Source organism: Rhinatrema bivittatum, chromosome 7 (genome assembly GCF_901001135.1).
Source record: "Rhinatrema bivittatum chromosome 7, aRhiBiv1.1, whole genome shotgun sequence".
Classification (NCBI taxonomy): Eukaryota; Metazoa; Chordata; class Amphibia; order Gymnophiona; family Rhinatrematidae; genus Rhinatrema; species Rhinatrema bivittatum.
The window spans coordinates 203302427-203326307 of NC_042621.1; the positions used below are offsets into that span (position 1 = coordinate 203302427).

Genomic DNA, 23881 nt, shown 5'->3' on the forward strand with positions numbered 1-23881 from the left:
AAAAAGGCAAAGGGATACCAGGAGTGGCAAGAGTACTTTAACAGAGATGCAAAGCAGCAGCGAGAGTGTCAAAAACACCCCACAGCTTCAAAAGAGAGCACTGATAACAATTGCATGAACCCTCAAAGGCAGCACGAGAGGCAAAGTGGCAAGACAAGTGGCATCAACATCCTACAGCACAATGAAGGGGGAACATAGCAAGCAGAAAGGGTGTCAGAAAAAACCACAAGGCGCCGATAAAGGGACAAAGCAGCAGAAAGACTAGCATCAACACACTGAGGAACCATGATAGTGGCAAGAACACCACAAGAAGTAGAGTCGTCTAGTGTATGGCAGCAAGGCAGAGTGGCAGAAAGTTGACAGGGGCAAGACGGGCTGGCAGAGTGGAGGTAGTCTAATCCCTATGGTGTTGATAGGGGCAAGACAGGCTGGCAGAGCAGAGGTAGTCAGGTTGCTGTGCTGTTGATAGGGGCAAGACAGGATGGCAGAGCGGAGGTAGTCAGGTTGCTGTGCTGTTGATAGGGGCAAGACAGGCTGGCGGGGTAGGGGGAAGAAGACAGGGCCTCCTGCTTCCGGCGTGACTGTCAACTGAGTCGCGTACTTGTCCACCCGACCCATCTTGAAACACGGCCCAAGAAGTCTAACACGCGTGCTAGGACCTGAAAGATGATGAACTAAGCCTGGGTGTAGCCGCAGTGGGTGCAGATCTTGGTGGTAGTAGGAAATATTCAAACAAGAACCCCGGGGAGAGTTCCCTTTCCTTTGTGCAGGAAAGGGCTCCCTGGAATGGGTTTGCCCCAAAAGTATGGTGGTTCCGTTGGCGTCTAGTGAGCTCTCGCTGGGCTTTGATTATCTGCTACATCCCCCAGATTTTCAAACGAGAACTTTGAAGGCCGAAGCGGAGGAAAAGGGTTCCATGTGAACAGCAGTTCAACATGGGTCAGCGGGTATTAAGAGATAGGCAAGACCAGGGGAGAGTTCCCTTTCTTTTGTGCAGGAAAGGGCTCCCTGGAATGGGTTCACCCAGAGAGTGGGGCCCGAGCCTTGGAAAGTGTTGTGAAGTGGAGGAGGTTTCCATGTGAACGGCAGTTCAACATGGGTCAGTGGGTACGAAGAGAAAGGCGAGCCCTGGACAGAACGCGGAAAGGGAGCCGGTGCCACCTCCTTTTCCTCTCCGACTACGACCTCGGATCAGATGTAGAGACCCGCTGAATTAATGGAAGGGCACCACGAGGAAGATGAACTTGTTCCAGCTCTTTGTCATTCAGTTGATTACTACTGCCATACTGCACAAGGTGAGGCGAGAAATGGATAGACCTGCGACTCATAGCGGTGGATCACTCGGCTCATGCATTGATGAAGAACGCAGTTTTCGAGGCCTCGACGCCCTCCCCGTACAGAACGCGAAAAGGGAGCCAGCGCCGCCTCCTTTTCCTCTCCCAGTACGACCTCAGATCAGAATTGGTGAACTGCTGAATTTTATCATATTACTAAGCAGAGGAAAAGAAACTAACCAGGTAACGGCAAGTGAAGAGGGAAGAGCCCAGCGCCGAATCCCCGCCCATCTGGTGGGCACAGGAAACGTGGCGTACAGAAGACTGCCTCCCCGGTGCTGCTCAGGGGCCCAAGTCCTTCTGATTGAGGTCAGGCCCTTGTAGTGATGTAAGGGCTGGACAGACAGGCACAGCGTTTGGGGTCAGGCCCGTGTAGTGACGTAAGGGCTGGACAGACAGGCACAGCGGTTGAAGTCAGGTACATGTGCTGATATTATCTGGAGCATATGAGGCAGTAGGAGCTGCTGCAAGGCTTTAAATTGCTTTTATTCATCTTGCCATTCACAGGGACAATCTGGAAACCCAAGCCAAGGCATATTTATTTTCAAAAACACTAGCATTTTCATCAATTCTGGTGCCAGCCTTCAGCAATGAGGGCTCATGATATCCCCTGTCATTGAAAATACACATTCACTGGGCACACTGGTTGGTGGACATGACATATCGCTGAGCCACTTTGGCTAGGTGTGGCCAGACAGTGTACTTGGGTGCCTAATATGCCAGCGGATCTGTCTCCATGTCCTCAGTGGGCTCTGTGAGATACTGTGTCACTGACATTTTTGTGCTGGTGTCTCCTTTGCTTGGGTGGGCTGAGAGTCCTTCTTGCCAACTGCTTTTGCTCTAGCCTGTGCCAGAAGAGATGATTTTTTAGGGGCAACATGGCTTTGGCATACTGAAGTGGAGGAGAAAGTACTAGCTGTCGCTGACAGAGTGCTGCTCCTGCTTGGGCTTGCACTACTCTCTGAAGTGCCCACTGTTTCCTCCTCTGCTTCATGCCTAATCTGTCTCTGCCTATGGTGCTCCTCTTCACAGACCTTTCCTAACAGAACCTGATGAACAGGAATAGAGGTTACTACCTTGGGGGCATCCAGGAATTGGAGCAACTCCATCATCTGGTGCCTATCATCCTGTTCTGTCTGCAATTGAAAAGGAACCAATTCAGCCATTTCCTTCACAACATTTATAAATGAGAGGTCCTCTGGAGGAGAACGCTTTCTACTCTCAGTGGGTGAAGGTGAGAGGCATCGGTACATGCATCGAGGGAATCGATGGATGGCTCGGTGGTGCCGATGGACGTATCGGCATGCCTCCGATAATTCCTCCGATTCCTTCGGAGCCCTGACCTGGACCTTCAGGTATCCAACCACTCTGTCCCCCTCTATTTCCTAGAGGAAAGGGTGTTGACCCTTATGATACCTGGGGTGATGATACCTCATCAGACACCGATGACATACCTTCACCCACTGAGAGTAGAAAGCGTTCTCCTCCAGAGGACCTCTCATTTATAAAATTTGTGAAAGAAATGGCTGAATTGGCTCCCTTTCAATTGCAGACAGAATAGGATGATAGGCACCAGATGATTGAGTTGCTCCAATTCTGGATGCCCCCAAAGTAATCTCTATTCCTGTTCATCAGGTTCTTCTTGATCTTCTCAAGAACTGGGAAAATCCAGGAACAATTGCACTAGTACACAGAAAAGCTGACACTACTTATTTAGTACAGTCAGCCCCAGGTTTTCAAAAGTCACAGCTTGATCACCACTCTGTCGTGGTAGAGTCTGCACAAAAGCGAGCAAAGAGGTCAAAACCACACTCATCTACCCCTCCTGGTAAAGAACAAAAATTCCTGGACAACATTGGATGCCGAGTATTCCAAGGGGCCATGCTCATCTCACGAATTGCTGCCTATCAGCTTTATATGACCCAATATAACAGGGCCATATTTAAGCAGATACAGGACTTCTCAGACTCCCTGCCTCAGCGATTACAAGACCAACTACAAACCCTTGTAAGCAAATGTTTTGAGGCAGGCAAGCATGAGATCAGAACATCTTATGACATTTTCGACACCTCTACCAGAGTGTCTGCAGCTGCTATTTCAGCGAGACGGTGGGCCTGGCTCAAGTCTTCTGACCTTTGCCCAGAAGTGCAAGACCGATTGTCCAACCTGCCCTGTGTAGGAGATAATCTGTTCGGCGAACAGATCCAACGGACGGTGGCTGAACTAAAAGACCATCATGAGACATCATGCTGTCAATGGGGAGGGCATTGGCGCCATCGGAGACCTGGGATCCATCGATGGAAAAGCAGCCATGAGGGCTACCCATCCTGGATAGCAGCAGTGCCAGCGCTGCCGGAAGCGGGTCAATGATCGGTTCCACAGTCTGTGCCGGTGTCGGAGGAACCTGAAGACGTTGCATCGCCTTGTCGATGGCTTCCTGGACCATCTGGTCCAGTTCTTCTCGAAAACTGCAAGCAAGCAGCCCTGGCTCCGGAACAGAAGGAGGCAGAGGCATAGCCGGAGGGACCACCGTTACAGGTGGAGTCGCGGCTCCGAGGCAACCCTCCCAATCTGGTGAGGGTTGCCTCGGAGACCTGGTCACAGGAATGGTCGATGCCTTTCCTGGACGGGGTTTTTCCGACAGCAGCTCGGACAATGGCAAGGTCTATGATTTCGCTCCTTCGATGGTCCGAGTCTTACGGTGTCGATGGCGATGTTTCTCCCTGCGATCCCCTCAATCCTGAGGGGGAGTAGAGGGTGTTGATGGCCGAGAAGTCGTTGATGCCGATCGGTCACCGGTCGGTGGTTAATGCTGGCGCGAAGTCGACGGTGCCGGTTCAGACGACATCGATGCGATGGACGGAGTTGGGGTTTGAGCACGGAAGAAGTTCCATCTTCTCCGTTCTGGCCTTGCGACCCTTCGGTGTCATTAGGGCACATTTGGTGCAGGTCAAGATATCGTGCTCACGTTCTAAACACATTACACAGACTTTATGGTTGTCTGTGATAGACATGGTGTGGGTACAGTCCGGCACCGATACCATGGAAAAAAATTTAGCTGTGGTACGGTCGAAGGCCAGTAGGCCACGAAGGCCAAACTCAACGGTAATAGACAGGAAACAGGTCAAAACTTATCGGAGTACCGCGGAGTTATAAAAGGTAGAAGAGGGTCCCCTGTGGGCAACTTAACTTTTAGTAATTCCGTGAGGAAAATTCCTGTCAGGAATCTCTTCAGAGCTCCTTTACCGCGAGGCTACTGCTGCGTGGAAAAAAGAAGACTGAAGGGAGACCCCTGCTGGCTGCAGGGTTAGTGCCATGCTAGGCATGCCCAGTAGGGGGGCCAGTCAAAGTTCTGGAAACTTTGACAGAAGTTTTCCGTGATTGGGCTCCATCCTGTGATGTCACCCATATGTGAGGACTACCATCCTGCTTGTCCTGTGAGAACTACACAGACACAGTGCAATGCCTTGCTGTACACTGCAACTGAGACTGCTCTGTGTGCAAAAAAACAAACTCTGGATAAAATACTGGAAGCCTGCTGTGAGTCTGCAAGCCCAATTCTTACAGTACTCACCGAGATGCTGCTTGTAGTTTGAAAATACCAACTGCCAGACAGCCACTGCAACTCTCACATTATCTCCCACCCACACCACCCAAACCCTGCCTGCAACCTACCCCAGGGGGGTAAGATCAGCAGCAAAATTCCACTGCTGGCAGCTTGTCTCAGTGGGTAAGAGAGAGACAGTGAGTTCAATTAAAAAACAGTGCAGTAAAAAATGCCTGGCAGGCAGAGCAGCAAAAAAGAACAAATATCTTTTTCAGCAATAGCAATTCAATAGAAATTGAAAGATATGAGACACTTAGAGAGCTCAAACAGCAAACAACCTTCTCTAATAGAACCCAAGAAGAAAGTGCTTTGTGCTATACTAGCTCGAGGTAAAAAATACAGCAGGAACAGCATCACAGAGCAGTGATTGGCTGAATTAGTAAAAATGCTTTGCTCTGATACGTTGGCATTCTCCTTGCCAACCTGTCTGACCCACTCTATGACAGGGCTGTGAGGTCACTTATGAGTCACAGGAAAGGGCTAGTGTTGCTATGGATACTCCCACATGACCTATTTCAAAAGGCTGTTAAGAAAGCACTGTGAACCAATGACTGAAACTAATATATGTTATGTTTCATTCGTGGGGGATCGCCATTCATTTCGTGGTCCTACGAATCCAAAGAATAGGGACATATTCGTTGCGGATGCCACATTCGTTGAAAACGAATGCACATCCCTATGCTCTAGCCCCCCACCACTAGGAGCCTGGATGAGTTGAGCTGTCCCTCCTCCCCACACCAGGTACATTGTGCCAAGTTATCCGCAGCATCTGCGCACCCAGCCTGGTGCCATGCATAAACCAGTTTGTGATAAATTAGCTATGTTAAGTTTAATAAAATACATAGAATAAAGAGATGCACTACTGTACCAGGGACAGAAGCAGTTACTGGTGCAGCACGGAAGCAGTAGTGGGGACAGAAGATGACACAATACTAAACTATAGCTACCTGACAGCATGCCTCCAAGTATGACATATCCTGCAACTCTTCCTTCAAAAGTGGCGACAACCAACTCAATAACATGCTTAACCACAACTAATCTAACATGAGAAATTTGGTATTCTCAAGATGCATAAGGTGAGCAACCTTCTAAGATGCTTTTGACTAGAATACTATATTATGGTATTTTGTCTTTATGAAACAATCTAACATTCATCAGCATCCAATTATTTAGTAGGTATAGTATTTATTTTTATTTTATTTATATTTCACCTTTTATGACACTTCAAAATGGATTATATTCATGTACTAAAACCTATTTTTGCACATGATCATTCATGTGATTTACCTTTACCGCACTAGTGTTGTTCTGTGATCCTCTGACAATGACAGTAGTGCCATACATTCGTGACCGTTGCTTAAAAGAAACTGAAATGTTGTATGTCTGTGATATATGCTGAATAGTAGGAGTGCTGGGATCTGGGATAGGTTGAAGGATTCCAGCTATAGGTAATTCAAACATCAGTACCAAAGGAAGCAGCTCCTGGAATTAAATTAAGCAGAGCCATAATGATTCAGGCTAATACACACATAAAATCAAATAAAATGTTCTTGATTTATAGTTTCCTATATCAGAGATACATTCAAAAGATACATGATACTTTTGTTTCCAGCAAAAACGTAAGAAAAAGCACATGTAATTGGTTATGTGACAGCATACAATCTTGAGTTTATAAGACTCTGTTCCTAATGCCTCAAAAGAACTGTTCTGAGCCATGGCCAAATCCTTACAAAATACAGTTATCACAAATGCTTTCTCCATTACTTACTCGGATTCTAACTCTGGCAGATTCCACGCCTGCTGGCTGCCCTGCGATAGACACCTGCCGAAAGGTCAAACACAAAACTTTAAACTCTGTACCACATTTCTTTTAGTCAAATCTTAAAATAAATAAATAAATTTTATATACACACACACATATATATACATATATATATTTATATATATACATACACACATACAGCAGTCTCTACATTTTAATAAATTATGTTTAATGGAAAAATAGATTTTAATTTAAATGTTATTACATGCATGCTCCTGTACAAAGTGAGCACTGGCAGGTTAATAAATGATTTATCCATAACCATTTTTGCATAACACAAACATGCTAGAAATGATGAAATACTGGAATCACTGACAAACTGATATTGCTCTAACAAACAATTCTGGTCCTTGAGGGCCATCAACCAGTGTTCCCTCATTTTTCAAAGCCTGCGGTATGCAAAGATTCTTTGTGCAAATTTTTATAATCCAAATTCAAATTTTTGGTACGAAGGTGGCAGACCACGCACATCACCTAAATAAGATTATAGACAGTGCTGGGGAAGAGACGGTTGTCGTGGTGCATGTGGGTACCAACAACACAGGAAAATATAGGAGGGAGGTTCTGGAAGCCAAATTTAGAATTTTAGGTAGAAAGCTGAAATCCAGAACTCCCAGGGTGGCATTCTCTGAAATGCTCCCTGTTCCATGTGCAGGTCACCAAAGGCAGGCAGAGCTCCGGAGTCTCAATGTGTGGATGAGACAGTGCAGGGAAGAGGGATTCAGTTTAAGAAACAGGACAACCTTTTGGGGAAGTGGGAGACTTTTCCAAAAGAACAGGTTCCACTTTAACCAAAATGGAACCAAGCTGCTGGTGCTAACTTTCAAAACGGAAATAGAGCAGGTTTTAAACTAGAACAAGGGGGAAAGCAGACAGTCACTCAGCAGTGCATGGTTTGGAGGAATGTATCTTTGAAGGATACTAATGAAATAGAGTTAGGGCATCCCAACAGAGAGGTTCCAATAAATGCAAAAGTAGCCCATGTGCCTATAAGAAAAGAACCACCTGAGCTAAAGAATTCCAAATAATCCATATCAATTGAAAAGAAGGTTAATACAAAAAAAAACCCTCACTTTGAAATGTCTGTATGCCAATGCCAGAAGTCTAAGTAGTAAGATGGGAGAGTTAGAATGCAAGGCAGTGAATGATGAGATAGACATAACTGGCATCTCAGAGACCTGGTGGAAGGAGGATAACCAATGGGACAGTGCTATATCAGGGTACAAATTGTATCGCAATGATAGGGAGGATCAACTTGGTGGGGGTGTAGCACTTTATGTCCGGGAAGGTATAGAGTCCAACAGGATAAAGATCATACAAGAGACTAAATGCTCAGTAAAATCTATATGGGTAGAAATCCCATGTGTGTTGGGTAAGAATATAGTGATAGGAACATACTATCATCCACCTGGCCAAAATGATCAGACAGATGATGAAATGCTAAGAGATCAAGGAAACTAACCAATTTGGCAGTGCAGTAATAATGGGAGATTTCAATTACCCCAATAGTGACTGGGTAAATGTAACATCAGGACATGCTAGACACATAAAATTCCTGGATGGAACAAATAACTGCTTCATGGAGCAATTTGTTCAGGAACCAATGAGAGAGAGGGAGCTATTTTAGATTTAATTTTTAATTGAATGCAGAATTTGGAGAGAGAGGTAATGGCGGTGGGGCCACTAGGCAATAGTGATCATAACATGATCAAATTTGAATTAATGACTGGAAGGGGGACAATATTCCACACTCATGACTTTAGAACGATTCTACAATCAATTATCTTCGCAAAGCTGGACTATTGTAACACCATCTTGCTTGGTCTCCCCTCATCACACACCAAACCACTGCAAATGGTTCAAAATGCCTCTGCCCGTATACTCACTAACACCAGGAGAAGAGACCACATAACCCCTATCCTAATGGGCCTCCACTGGCTACCCATCCACTTCAGAATAATCTACAAGGCCATTCTCACCATATACAAAAACATCCATCAACTAGCCCCTATCGACCTTCATTTCCCCCTCCGATTACACACCTCAACAAGACCGACAAGAGATGCTTACAAAGGATCACTTCAAGTACCCCCAGCCAAAACTACCAGACACATTACGCTAAGAGATCGGGCCTTCTCTACAGCCGGCCCTACCTTATGGAACTCCATCCCCCCAGATCTTAGAATGGAACCCAGCCTCTCAACCTTCAAGAAAAGACTCAAGACCTGGCTGTTCATGCAGGCTTTTCCATAACTCCAATTTTATTTAACTCATAACAATCAACACACATCACCATCAATATCACTATTAGCTACCTCTTACAATGTAATTATATGTAATTATCTGGTTTTCCTTTTCCTTTTTTCCTTCTTACTCCAAGTTCAATTTCCCCTGTTACATGTAACTGCTTTTTCCGCACAATTGTTCAAGTTTAAGCTTATTTTGCACTCCTGTTTAATGTGAACCAGCATGATGGGACTATTGTCTTGAATGTTGGTATATAAAAAACTTAAATAAATAAATAAATATGTAAATCCACAGCTCTAACACTAAATGTTCAAAAGGGAAACGATAACATGAGAAAGAAAAAACTGAAAGGTGCAGATGAAGAAGGTTAAAAGTGTACAACAGCTGTGGACATTGTTTAAAAATGCAATCTTAGAAGTGCAATCCAGGTGTATTCTAAGCATTAAGAAACGTGGGAGGAAGGCAAAACAATTACCGGCATGGTTAAAAGGTGAGGTGAAAGAGGCTATTTTAGCCAAAAAACATCTTTCAAAAATATGAAGAAGGATCCATCTGAAGAAAATAGGAAAAAACATAAGCACTGTCAAGTTAAGTGTAAAACATTGATAAGGCAGGCTAAGAAAGAATTTGAAATGAAGTTGGCCGTAGAGGCAAAATCTCAAACACTTGTTAATATATATCCAAAGCAAGAAACCTGTGAGGGAGTCTGTTGGACCATTAGATGACCAAGGGGTTAAAGGGGCTCTTAGGGAAGATAGGGCCAATGCAGAAAGACTAAATGAATTCTTTGCTTCTATATTTAACTAATGAGGATGTTGGGGAGATACCCATTCCGGAGATGGTTTTCAAGGATGATGAGTCAGATAAACTGAACCAAATCACTGTGAACCTGGAAGATGTAGTAGGCCAGATTGATAAATTAAAGAGTAGCAAATCATCTGAACTGGATGTTATGCACCCAAGGGTTCTGAAGGAACTAAAAAATGAAATTTCAGATCTATTAGTTAAAATTTGTAACCTATCATTAAAATCATCCACTGTACCTGAGGACTGGAGGGTGGCCAATGTAACCCCAATATTTAAAAAGGGCTTCAGGGGCGATTCAGAAAACTATAGACCAGTGAGCCCGAGTTCACAGTGCCAGGAAAAATAGTGGAAACTATTCTAAAGATCAAAATCACAAAGCATATAGAAAGATATGGTTTAATGGAACAGAGTCAGCATGGATTTACCCAAGGCAAGTCTTGACTCTCAAATCTACTTCATTATTTTGAAGGGATTAATAAACATGTGGATAAAGGTGAGCCAGTAGGTATTTCGATTTTCAGAAGGCGTTTGACGAAGTCCCTCATGAGAGGCTTCTAAGGAAACTAAAAAGTAATGGGATAGGATATGGTGTCCTTTCTTGGATTACAAACTGGTTAAAAGATAGGAAACAGTAGGATTTAATGGTGAATTTTCTCAGTGGAAAAAGGTAAACAGTGGAGTGCCTCAGGGATCTGTACTTGGACTGGTGCTTTTCAATATATTTATAAATGATCTGGAAAGGAATACGATGAGTGAGATAATCAAATTTGTAGATACAAAACTCGACTTTCGTGTTTAAAACTCAGTAAAAAGTTGAGAAAAACCGCAGAAAATGCATGAGGGTAGACTGAGCAATACCGGTATGAGGCGACTTTAAACTTCCAAATCAGCAAGGAGAGTAAAAAGAGGTTTCGGTGATTAATCTCTTGAGGTGAAAAAGTAAAGCAAAATTGCTTACCTTGTAATAGGTGTTATCCCAGGACAGCAGGATGTAGTCCTCACATACCGGTGACGTCACCAACGGATCCGTAGTGCGGGAAAGCTTTCTGTCAAAGTTTCTAGAATCTTTTGACTGGCACTGTGGTGCCACTGAGCATGCCCAGCATGCTATGATATTCGCTGCCACAGGGACCTCCCCATCAGTCTCGTATGTAGCAATAAGTATTAGCTAAAAATAGACTAAGAAAAGGAATGTGTCCCAACTCTGCGGGGTGGTGGGTGGGTTTCGTGAGGACTACATCCTGCTGTCCTGGGATAACACCTATTACAAGGTAAGCAATTTTGCTTTATCCCAGAACAAGCAGGATGCTAGTCCTCACATATGGGTGATTAGCAAGCTAGAGGCTGAGTCATTTAGTATTTAGGCAACAGTGAAGTGTTGTTGTTAAAATGAGTCAGCCGAAGATTACAGCAGATTGGTTGAAGGAGGAGTTGGATTTAAACTGGAAACAAGTTTAAGACAGATTGTCTGTAGGCTGAGAATCTTGTTGTCCCTGTTTGTCCAGACAGTAATGAGCTGCAAAGGTGTGAAGAGAACTCCATGTTGCTGCTTTACATATGTCAAGGATTGGCACTGAATGATATTGTGCTACTGAGGTTGACATTGCTCTTACTGAATGTGCCTTTACTCGCCCTTGGAGAGGAAGGCATGCTTTTTCATATCAAAACTGTATGCAATCTGCTAGCCAATTGGATAGAGTATGTTTACCCACTGCTTTCCCTGGTTTGTTTGGATCATAAGAAACAAAAAGTTGATTGGATTTCCTGTGGACTGCCGTGCAGTTTAAATAGAAGTATAGGGCACGTTTACAGTCCAAGGTATGTAAAAAGCCTGTTCTCCTTGGTGAGAATGGGGCCTTGGGAAGAAAGTGGGTAAAACTATGGATTGGTTCAAGTGGAATTCCGTAACTATTTTGGGAAGGAATTTTGGATGTGTACGGAGAACCACCCTATCATGTAAGAATTTCGTGTAGGGGGCGTATGTTACAAGTGCTTGCAACTCACTAACCCTTCTAGCTGAAGTAATAGCTATGAGGAAGATAGTCTTCCATGTGAGAAATTTGAGATCACAGGAATCTATGGGTTCGAAAGGAGAACGCATAAGTCTGGTTAAAACCAGATTCAGGTCCCATTCTGTGACTGGTGGCCGAATTGGTGGTTTAAGTTGAGTCAAACCTCTCATAAAACTACTGACAAGAGGTTGAGTGGAGATTGGTGCATCTCTTATCCTGTCATGGTAAGCTCAGATTGCACTGACATGTACTCTTACTGACGAAGTCTGGAGGCCAGAGTCTGAAAGATTTATTTATTTAAGGATTTATATACCGGAGGTTCCTGGGGTTCCGGGGTGATACATATCACCCCGGTTTACAATGAACAGTAACTATCGCTTCAAGTTAGCAGTTTACAATGAACATAGTTAATCCAAGAAACAGAAAAAAAAACTATATATATAACAATGCTAACAATTAATAAATAACAATTAATAAATGAAAATAAATGCAATAACAATTAATAAATAATTAATAAACAAACAACAATAAATATCAATGAAAAATGGCCTAGTAGAGAAGTGATGGGGCAAGTAAAAGGATCAATATTGTTTTGTCTGCACCACAAAGTAAATCTCTTCCATTTTGAAGAATAGTTATTTCTTGTGGAAGGTTTACGTGAAGCTATAAGCACTTGAGAGACATTGGTTGAAAGATTGAGTGGTTGCAAAGTCAAGCTTTCAACATCCATGCTGTCAGGGATAGGGATTGAAGGTTTGGATGGCGCAACCGACCCTGATCCTGAGTTATGAGAGTGGAAGCTATTCCCAGACAAATTGGATTCCTGATCAAGAGGTCTAGAAGTGTGGGAAATCATACTTGGCGAGGCCAATATGGGGCTATGAGTATCATGGACCCCTTGTCCTGTTGTAGCTTCACTAGAGTTTTGGTTATGAGCGGTATCGGAGGATACGCGTATAGTAGGCCTGAGTTCCAAGGGCAAGCAAAGGCGTCCTTGGCTGGCTGGTTCTTCTGTTTGTGTAGAGAACAGAAGTTGTCCACTTTGTGATTCAGATGTGACGCAAAGAGGTCTATTGTTGGTTGACCCCAACTTTGAAATATCCTGGCCGTTACTGAGGGATCCAGTGACCATTCGTGTGGTTGGAACTGACGACTGAGTCGATCCGCCACTACATTGTGAATGCCTGCCAGATAAGTGGCCTGGAGAAGTATTGAGTGGTTTAGGGCCCAACCCCAAATCTGTGCAGCTTCTTGACAAAGGAGATACGAGCCTGTACCTCCCTGTTTGTTGATGTACCACATGGCTACTGTGTTGTTCGTTTGGATGAGAACAGTCTTTTGTGAAAGGCAGTCCTTGAACGCATGCAGTGCACAACGTATAGCTCGAAGCTCCAGGAAATTGATTTGGAAAGTTGCTTCAAGTTTTGTCCAAGTACCCTGGGTTTGGAGATTGTCTATGTGAGCACCCCAACCCAAGGTGGATGCATCTGTAGTTAAAGTTATCTGTGGCACTGGTTGTTGGAAGGGTAAGCCCTTGCGCAAATTGTCCTTGTTTACCCACCAGAGAAGGGAGGAACGTAGTTGGTGGGTTACTTGAATTGAAGAATGTAGTGGTTGAATGGCTTGGATCCATTGTGATCTTAGAGTCCATTGGGTTACCCTCATGGCGAGCCTTGCTACAGGCGTGACATGAACTGTAGAGGCCATGTGGCCTAGTAAAGTTAGAAACTGATGAGCTGTTGCTTGTGTCTTTGAGTGAATCGAGTTTGCCAACAAGGACAATGTTTCTGCTCGATCCTCGGGTAGAAAGGCCTTTGCAAGGACGGTGTTCAGTTCTGCTCCTATGAATTGGAGCAGGTGAAACTGTATGAGACGGGACTTTTGATAATTGATGAGAAAGCCCATGGAGTGAAGTAGAGCAATTGTTTGGTTGAGAGAAGTTATTGCTCCTTGGTGAGATTGACTTCTGATGAGCCAGTCGTCTAGATATGGGAAAACATGGACACCTTGTTTGTGCAAGTGTGCTGCTATTACTGCCAGACATTTGGTGAAAACTCTGGGAGCAGAGGCGAGTCCGAATGGCAGTACTCTGTATTGGAAATGTTGATGAATCTCTGCATAGCAGCGCAGATACTTGTGATGAGGAGGGAATATTGGGATGTGAGTGTAAGCGTCTTGAAGGTCCACAGAACAAAGCCAATCTCCTTTTTGAAGAAGTGGGAGCATGGTGCCTAGAGAAACCATCCTGAACTTCTCTTTCTTTAGAAATTTGTTGAGATTTCTGAAGTCGAGGATGGGACGTAGGCCTCCTGTTTTCTTTGGAATGAGGAAGTAATGGGAGTAAAATCCTCTGCCCTGCTGAGTCCGAGGTACTAACTGGATAGCCTTGGCTCTCAGAAGGGCGGATAGCTCTGCTTGTAGATGAGAGTTAGCTGAGATTTTTGCTGTGGGCAGAAACTCAGTAGAGAATCTGGTGGAATGGAGAGGAAATTTAGTTTGTAACCATGGGCGATTATAGAGAGTACCCATTGGTCTGTTATTGTTTGCCAGTGTGTGTAAAAGTGGGATACTCTTCCCCCCACTGGAAGTTGTGTTTGAAGATTTAAAGGTATGGCTTGTTCTCTGGCCTGAATCTCAAAACCCCGCCGCTGGGCCTGACTGAGGCGGAGGTTGCGTGCAAGGAGCTCTAGGTTGTCTTGTTTGGGAGCGTTGTTGTTGAGGCCTAGTAGATCTACTCCTGGAAGTTTGGGAGTAGTATCTTCGTGGCCTGTAGTAAGAACACCTAGGTTCCCTCCGGGGTAGACGTCGTTGAGGTTGTGTGGAAGTATCCTGAGGCATTTGGGACAGCTGACGTAATGTTTCTGTATAGTCCTTTAGCTGTTGGACTGCGTCTTGGACCTTATCACCAAATAAGTTGTCTCCCAAACACGGTAGATCTACAAGTTTTTCCTGTACCTCAGGCCTGAGATCCGAGGCCTTGAGCCATGCGTACCTGCGAGCAGTAATCCCAGCAGCTGCAGTCCTGGAGGCAGTATCAAAGCTATCACAAGCCGCTCTCACTTCATGTTTCCCTGCTTCTAGGCCTTTGTTAACTATGGCCTGTTCTGGTTCTTGAAACTGTGCAGGTAAGGAATTTGTAAATTCTTCCATCTGTTTCCATAAGTCTCTCTGATACTGTGTCATGTATAACTGGTATGCAGAGATTCTGGAATTTAGGATTGCAGCCTGATACACTTTTCTTCCCAAGGAATCAAGGAAGCAGTGATCCTTACCTGGGGGAGTTGAGGAGTGAAGGCGGATAGGCTTTGATTTTTTCTGGGCAGATTCAACTACCACTGATTGATGTGGTAGTTGTGCCTTTTGGAAACTAGGTGCTGTCTGTACCAGATAAGTTGAATCCACCCGTTTATTTACTGCTGAAATTGTAGATGGATGCTCCCAGATCCGGTGTTGGAGATCTAAGAGCACCTCATGAATTGGGATGGCCAAAACTTGTTTGGGTGGATCTACAAATTGAAGGACCTCTAGAGTGTGCAGTCTAGTGTCTTGTTCTGCTGCCATATCCTAGATAAAGGTGGAAAATGACAGGTCTTCTGGTGGGGACTTTTTCCTCGGTTCCGGTGGTGAAGGTTCTGACATGAAGTCCTCAGAAGACGTGTCTGTATCGTGGTTATCCCAAGAATCGTCATCATCTCTATAAGGAGATTTTGTGGTGGATTTGGGTGGTAGATGTATTCCTGATGGACCTGGTAATGGGTCATCAATGGGCAGTAATGGAAATGTCTGTTCCACTGGTTTTTTTTGGCAAAGTGTTGATGACACTGATATCTTTGTAGTAGACGCTGGAAGAAAGCTAGATCTTGAACTTCTGGCTCTTCCAGTGGTGATTGCGTCGATGGAATAGCAGTAGGAATCGACGTCGATGTCGAAGGTGGTCGCCTTGGTGTTGAAACTGCCGTCGGCGGTAACATTGGAATCTACGTCGAAGAGGTCGATGGCAGGTGTGCATATATCGATGTCGACGCAGTTATTCTTGGTGTCGACAGAGTCACCTTTTGTCCTCAGTGTGAACGTCGACACCGGCATCGGTGGTCCCACCGGGATCGGCAAAGTTGCCGGCATCGATGCTGGGAGCATTGGCATCAACGAGCCCTTCAGAATCAATTGTTGTTCCATGAAAGCCTGTGATACCGCTTGTCTGATGATATCAGACAATTTCGGCATTACAACTGATGGTACCAGAGCAGTTGTAAGCGGTGGCGGAGGCTGAGGTGTAAGATCCGGTGCAGAGCCCTGCAGAGGATCAGGTATCGAAGACGGAGGATGAGGCCCAGGCGCCGACATTTCCTCGGTCCGTGGCCGCTTCACCGATGGTTCCTGGGAAGCGGGTTCAGACATCGATGGTCGTCAATGTCGATGCTTGTGTTTTGATTTTTGAGGTTCGATGGATTTTGTCGAAAACGATGAAGGCGACAAATGATCCCCCGACAGTCCCGGGCAGGGTTTTTTTTTAAGTAACAGGCGCTTGGTCGCTCCGGCCAGAGACGACTTCGATGATGTCGAAGGAGATGGGATGAGCTGAAGACAGAACAGATGTTCCATTTTCTCCAGTCGAGCTTTGCGGCCTTTCGGCGTCATCTCAGCGCATTGTGGGCAATTATTTACCTCATGTTTTTCTCCGAAGCACAGCACACATTCGATGTGCGGGTCGGTAATAGACATTTTTCGAGCGCATACAGGACATTTTTTAAATCCTGTAGCCATATTTCCAGTCGACAGCCGTCAAAAAGAAATGAGAATTCGTGAGAGGAAAACTTTTCCTTCAAAAAAAAGGAAAATGAGAGAGAGGTACTCACCAGCCGGTGAAGAAAATACCTCAAGAGATTTGTGAGAGAGAATATCAAGAAAACTTTGACTTTGCAGTCAAAAAATGTGTTGAGACAATCTCAACGGCTCCTATCCTGCGATGCCTACAGCAGCGCGGAAAGACGAAGACTGAAGGGAGACCCCTGTGGCAGAGAATATCAAAGCATGCTGGGCATGCTCAGTGGCACCACAGTGCCAGTCAAAAGTTTCTAGAAACTTTGACAGAAAGCTTTCCCGCACTAGGGCTCCATTGGTGACGTCACCCATATGTGAGGACTAGCATCCTGCTTGTCCTGGGATAAAAATTATTATGGGAATATAGGGATTAAAAATTTGGAAATGGTTGCCGTAAAATGTGGTCCTGTTTTTAGATCTGAGGCTGCGGATACAGCGGCAGTTAGAAGCAATTGTTTTCAGCAAAGATGAAATTTTACGAGAGCGGGTAGGTTGATCATATATATTTGGGGTAATAGTGATGGAAGAAGTAGAAGGGATAGAGGTTAGGATTGGTTGAGTGAGGGGATTTCTTAGAGTGAATAGAATTATTTTTTAAGAGCAAAGGCTGCATTGGAATGGAGTCCGGTAATGGTGAGGGTAATAAATTATTAATTATTTTAAGATGAGTAATATAATTCATGAGACATTAGATGATTAATTGGAGAAGTTAGAATAGTTATCTATGATAATGTACATGGGAGATATCTTGTAGAAGGAGGAACTTGAAATTTGTATTTAACAATAATTATTTGATATAAGTTTTGAAAAACTTTAAAGACATTTTTCTCTTGGAGATAATTTGTTTTTTTTATATCAATGGTGCAGATACAGAACTTGGTCATATACAACAAGCAACTGGAACCTTAAAGAAGATTATTGGCGTTTCCATTACAGAGGCTACGCTTCGTATAGTAGATTTAATTACGATAAAATCCATGGTTTGACTACTATATATTTCCCTGATGAAGCCGCCAAGGCGAAACAAGGGCCCGGTTGGGATCAATGAGGATTAAAAAGGGATTGGGATTAATAAGGATTAAAAAGGGATTGCATTATAAGGTTCATTGAGTAAGATCATATGCAGGTTCTATGGTAAAAGAAAAACATTTCAGTGATGTAAAATGAATGTATTGTGAAGCTAACAATTTAAAAAAAGTTAGCAAGCAAGTGAATCATGTTTTGAGATTGTTTTTAAATGTGTATGCATGTTTTTGCACAGATTATTTATGGCTGGTAATGAAAATTGAGGATGTGAATGGGTATGTTTGAGTGAATGAAGGTTGATTTAAGCATTATATAAAAGCTAATGATGTATTTTGGTGAGATACAAATATAAATGCTTATTGTACATTTTATGTAAACTGTTAAGAGAATTGTTCACTTTTTGATATTTTTCTATTAATTCAAATAAAAGATTAATCTGAATATGATAATAGTGCTTTTATTTCACTCCAAAGGGAGTGCTTTTGGTATTAAAGCAACAGAACTGCTGGGTTTACAAGTTAAGAAGGTAGTTCTATGGTTAATTTGGAAAGAGGGAATGGATCATCCATCTATACTGGTGTAATATACAGTCCACTGAACCAGAAGAAACGGAAAGCATTCAAAATTGTTAATGAAAGGGGAGGTATTATAGCTAGGTGATTTCAATCTGCCAGATGGTGATTGGGACATTCCAGCTGTGGTGTCTTCTAGAATCAGAGGGATCCTGGATTCTCTGCAGGGAGAACTATTCTGTCAAATGGTAACAGAATCCTCATTGGAGGGAACAATACTAGATATGGTGCTTACCAATGGGTACAGTACTTCTGATCTCAAGTGGATGATCATCTGGGATCTAATATTAGAGTGCAGGTAGTGACTGTTCATTCTAAGGTGAGGGTCCTAGAATTTAGGAAAACTAATTTAAAATGGGGGGGCGGATATCTCGAGGAGTAATTAGCTAATTGTGAAAATCTGTTACAGTTTTGGCTGCAGTGCAACCGCCTCACCACCAGGGGTCCCTCTAGTGCTGGCTCTCCTGACAGGCCCAGGCCATCTCCCCTGTCCACTCTATGTTCTGGGTTGGCCCTTATAACCCTGCCTGACAGTTCCCTCGGTGCTTCGGCATCGAGCTCACCTGGGCTCCCTGCTCTAGCCCTGCGCGGCCTTCGGGCCTTTCCTTGCCCTGCGTGGCCTTCGGGCCTTCTTCCTCGCTTTTCTTACCTGGCCTACGGGCCTTCTGACCTGCCTGCTCTGCTTACGGTGTGTGGCCTACGGGCCTTCTGTGTATGTGTGGCCTACGGGCCTTCTGACCTGCTTGCCCTGACTACGGTGTGTGGCCTACGGGCCTTCTGTGTATGTGTGGCCTACGGGCCTTCTGACCTGCCTGCTCTGCTTACTGTGTGTGGCCTACGGGCCTTCTGTCTGTGTGTGTGTGGCCTACGGGCCTTCTGACCTGCCTTGCCCCGCTTATGGTGTGTGGCCTACGGGCCTTCTGTGTGTATGTGTGTGGCCTACGGGCCTTCTGACCTGCCTTGCCCCGCTTATGGTGTGTGGCCTACGGGCCTTCTGTGTGTGTGTGTGTGGCCTACGGGCCTTCTGACCTGCCTTGCCCCGCTTATGGTGTGTGGCCTACGGGCCTTCTGTGTGTATGTGTGTGGCCTACGGGCCTTCTGACCTGCCTTGCCCCGCTTATGGTGTGTGGCCTACGGGCCTTCTGTGTGTGTGTGGCCTATGGGCCTTCTGACCTGCCTTGCCCCGCTATTGGTGTGTGGCCTACGGGCCTTCTGTGTGTGTGTGTGTGTGGCCTACGGGCCTTCTGACCTGCCTTGCCCTGCTTACTGTGCCCTGACCCAGCCTGGACCCAGACACTGCTGACTGCTGCCTGCCCTGACCCAGCCTGTACTTAGACACTGCTACTTGCCGCCTACCCTAACCCAGCCTGAACCCAGACTCTGATACTTGCTGCCTGCCCTGACCCAGCCTGGAACCTGACACTGTTTCTAGCTTCCTGTCTCTCTCCACCTGGAGCCACCCTGCTGGGTGGTGTTCACGACTCCTGACCGGAGCCCAAGCGTAACAAAATCTAGGGGAAGTAAAAACAATGGGCAAAACAAAGCAGATATAAAGGCAACAAACCTTTTTGTTGGATTAGGGGCCACACCTCTGCCCACCAACCCTGCCAGTGTAGGGGAGTTGTAAGTTGTATAGGGGTAGGGGTCACCATTTCCCCCTTGCAATTTCCACTTTGCCCTTCTCCATCCAACTTATCTCATTTGTATTAAAGTGTGGTGGTGGTTTAAGTGAGGTAGGAGAATATAGGACGGGTGTGTGCACACTCCACCTTACCCAATCCATGATCCCCCTTCCTCCCACCATGTATGTTTATGGGGTGTTGATATAGGTAGGAGGCTAGTGTAGGGCAGTGGCAAAGTGACGTGGGAGCAGGGGAGCCAAACCTCCTGGGTGCCATGCTGTAGGGAGTACCCAGGGGCAGGGTATCCCATCCAGGAAGAACAGGAGGCCCAGGGGAGCCCATCCTGTCTAGCAGCAGAAGAAGGGGAGGCCACCAAGGGAGTCCATCTTGCCCAGCTGCAGAAGAGAATGAGGTTTGCAGTCGCCTAGAGCGTGGGGGGGCACCACCTGCAGCAGTGAGCTGGAACGTTTCGCTACCACAAGGGAAGGTGCATGCAGCTAAACAGCCATTTCATCATCCCTCAATACAGCCCTTACCTTTAAGAACACTGCTGGGGAAGAGAAGAATTGCTGTACCTGTTTGAGGTGTGAGGCTGCTAGCAAATGATAGGGGGCCTCCCTTCACTATGTATATCTGTATGAATGGGAGATTGTGTCTGTGAGAGAGAATGGGTGCCTGCTGTGTGAGAGAGAGACAGACAAATGGGTGCCTGCCTGGGGGGTCTGTCTGCAAGAATGAGAAAGAATGCGTACCTGCCTGAAGAGCGGTCTCTGTGTGTGAAAGAGACTGGATGCCTGCCTTGGGGACTAAGTTTGTGAGTATGAGAGAGAAAGATGCCTACTGGGGAGTGTGTGTGTGTGTGTGTGTGTGTGTGTGTGTGTGTGTGTATGTATGTAAAAGAGATGAATGGGTGCCTGCCTGGGTGGGTGAGAGAGATGAATGGGTGTCTGCCTGAGCATATGTGAGAGAGAGAGAAAGAGAGAGAGAGAGATGAACACCTGGGGGACTAAGTATGTGAGTGTAAGAGAAAGATGCCTGCCTCTGTGTGTGTGTGTATGAGAGAGAGAGCGAGCTGAATGGGTGCCACCCAGGCAGGCACCCATTCATCTCTCTCTCTTTTACACACACACACACACACCCCTGCCTGGGGGGGGGGTGTGTGCGAGTGAGAGAGATGAATGGATGCCCATCTGGGCGCGTGTGTGTGAGAGTTCATTGGGTGTGTGTGTGTGAGAGAGAGAGAGATGAATGGCTGCCCACCAGTGTATGTGTGTGTGTGTGTGAGAGAGAGATGGATGAGTGCCTGTGTGTGTGTGTGTGTGTGTGTGTGTGTGTGTGTGTGTGTGTGTGTGTGTGAGAGAGAGATGGATGAGTGCTTGCCTGTATATATGAGAGAGAATGGGTGCCTGTCTGGGGGAGGCTGTGTGAGTGAGAGAATGAATGTCTGCCCTGGGGGTTTGTGTATGAGAATGAATGGGTTTGTCTACGTGGGTAAGAGCCTGTGTGTGTGAGGGAATCTGGGGGATTAAGAGCTTGTGGGGGGTGGGGAGGGGGGGTTAGTTGTGGAGATGGTCTTAGATCCTGTGTGTTGGAGTGTGGGTGTGTGAATGAGAGCATGTATGAATATGGATTTGATAGTATGTGTGAGAAAGAATGAACATCTGTCTGTGAGATGGAGAGGATGAAGTCTATGTATCCCCCTAGCATCCTAATCCTTGACAATATCAGTGTAACTGGAAATCAAGAGTTCCCAGGTATGGACAGCAGTGGGTTTTTAAAAAATCCTTATTAGTTTTAATTACATAGAAACATAGAAATTACAGCAGAAGACCAAACAGTCCATCCAGTCTGCCAAGCAAGCTTTCACTTTTTTTTTTTAATATTTTTTTCCCCCATACTTGTCTTTTTCTCTTATCCCTTGTAAGTGATTTTTTGTTCTATTTCCCTTCCACCCCACCATCGATGTAGTTAGCAGTGCTGGAGCTGCATCTAAGTGAAGTATCTAGCTAATTGTTTAGGGGTAGTAACCACCATCATAGCAAGCTACTCCCATGCATGTTTATCCAGCCTGTGCAACACAGTCCTTGTTGGTTGTTGTCCGAATATAAATCATCTTTTCATCATTCCCCCTGACATTGAAGCAGAGATCTTTTCATCAATCCCCCTGCCGTTGAAGCAGAGAACTATGCTGGATATCATTGAAAGTGAAGTATCAGGCTAATTTGGTTTGGGGTAGTAACCGCCGTATCAAGCAAGCCACTGCCCTGCTTTTTTGTGGATGCAAATCCTTTTCTTTCCATTTCCTCTTGCCATTGAAGCATAGAGCAATGTTGGAGTCGCATTAATCGTATGTATGTTTATTTAAATTAGGATATTAATCTCCAGATAGTAGCCGTCATTCCCGTGAGCCGCCCCCATGCCTCTTCACTTCATTCACATCCTCTATACTTTATGGATCCACAGTGTTTATCCCATGCCTCTTTGAAATCCTTCACAGTTTTGGTCTTCACCACTTCCTCCGGAAGGGCGTTCCAGGCATCCACCACACTCTCCGTGAAGAAATACTTCCTGACATTGGTTCTGAGTCTTCCTCCCTGGAGTTTTAAATCTTGACCCCTGGTTCTGCTGATTTTTTTTGCAACGGAAAAGTTTTGTCGTTGTCTTTGGATCATTAAAACCTTTCAAGTATCTGAAAGTCTGTATCATATCATCTCTGCTCCTCCTTTCCTCCAGGGTGTACATATTTAGATTCTTCAATCTCCCCTCATAAGTCATTTGATGAAGACCCTCCACCTTTTTAGTCGCCCTTCTCTGTACTGCCTCCATCCTGTCTCTATCCCTTCGGAGATACGGTCTCCAGAACTGAACACAGTACTCCAGGTGAGACCTCACCAAGGACCTGTACAAGGGGATAATCACATGCCTTTTCTTACTCTATATTCCTCTCTCTATGCAGCCCAGCATTCTTCTGGCTTTAGCTATCACCTTGTCACATAGTTTTGCGGACTTCAGATCATTAGACACTACCACCCCCAGGTGTCTCTCCTGTTCTGTGCACATCAGCCCTTCTCCCCCCATCGAATACAGTTCTTTTGGATTTCCACACCCCATATGCATGACTCTGCACTTCTTGGCATTGAATTTCAGCTGCCATATCTTTGACCACTCTTCCAATTTCCTTAGATCCCGTCTCATTCTCTCCACTCCTTCCGGTGTGTCCACTCTGTTGCAGATCTTAGTGTCTTCCACAAAAAGACAAGCCTTACCTTCTATCCCATCCGCAATGTCCCTCACAAAGATATTTAACAGGACCGGTCCCAACACCAATCCCTGCGGCACTCCGCTCAACACAGCTCTCTCTTCAGAGTAAGTTCCATTCACCACTACACATTGTCTTCTGTCCGTCAACCAGTTTGTAATCCAGGCCACCACCTTGGCACTCACTCCTAAGTTTCTCATTTTATTCACCAGTCTCCTGTGCGGGACCGTGTCAAAAGCTTTGCTGAAGTCCAAGTAGATGACATCGAGCGCTCTTCCTCGATCCAATTCCTTGGTTACCTAGTCGAAAAAGTCAGATTTGTCTGACAGGATTTTCCCCTGGTGAATCCATGCTGCCTCTGGTCCAGGAAGGTCTCCCTTCATCTTACACCAAACCACTTCAGATGGTCCAAAATGCGGCAGCCAGAATATTGACACACGAGGAGAAGAGACCGCATTTCCCCCATCCTCAAAAACTTACACTGGCTGCCAGTTCATTTCAGAATCATTTATAAGTCCATCACCATTATCTACAAAGCCATTCATCACCATGCTCCACTTAACCTACAAATTCCCATTAGAATTAATGGGAATTTGTAGGTTCCAGCGAACCTACAAATTCCCAGTTCACTATTCTTTCTTTCAACAGCGACTCCATTACTGTGCGTGCTATTTTGAAACATTTTATTAATGCTTGGGAAATTTTAAATGTATATGGCTTTAATTAATAGAAGTTATTCTATTTGTCAGTAG

At 45.2% G+C, this 23881-nt stretch overlaps 1 protein-coding gene across 1 annotated transcript in view; it reads right to left on the minus strand.

Moving 5' to 3' along the window:
• The window catches only part of BICC1 (BicC family RNA binding protein 1), a 677586-nt gene that overhangs the window by 162373 nt on the left and 491332 nt on the right, over positions 1-23881 (minus strand). Inside the window, exons 6-7 of the mRNA XM_029609769.1 lie at positions 6710-6763; positions 6229-6423 (exon numbers count right to left, since the gene is read on the minus strand). Of these exons, the coding sequence (XP_029465629.1) occupies positions 6229-6423; positions 6710-6763 (249 nt within the window). The remainder of the gene's footprint in view (positions 1-6228; positions 6424-6709; positions 6764-23881) is intronic.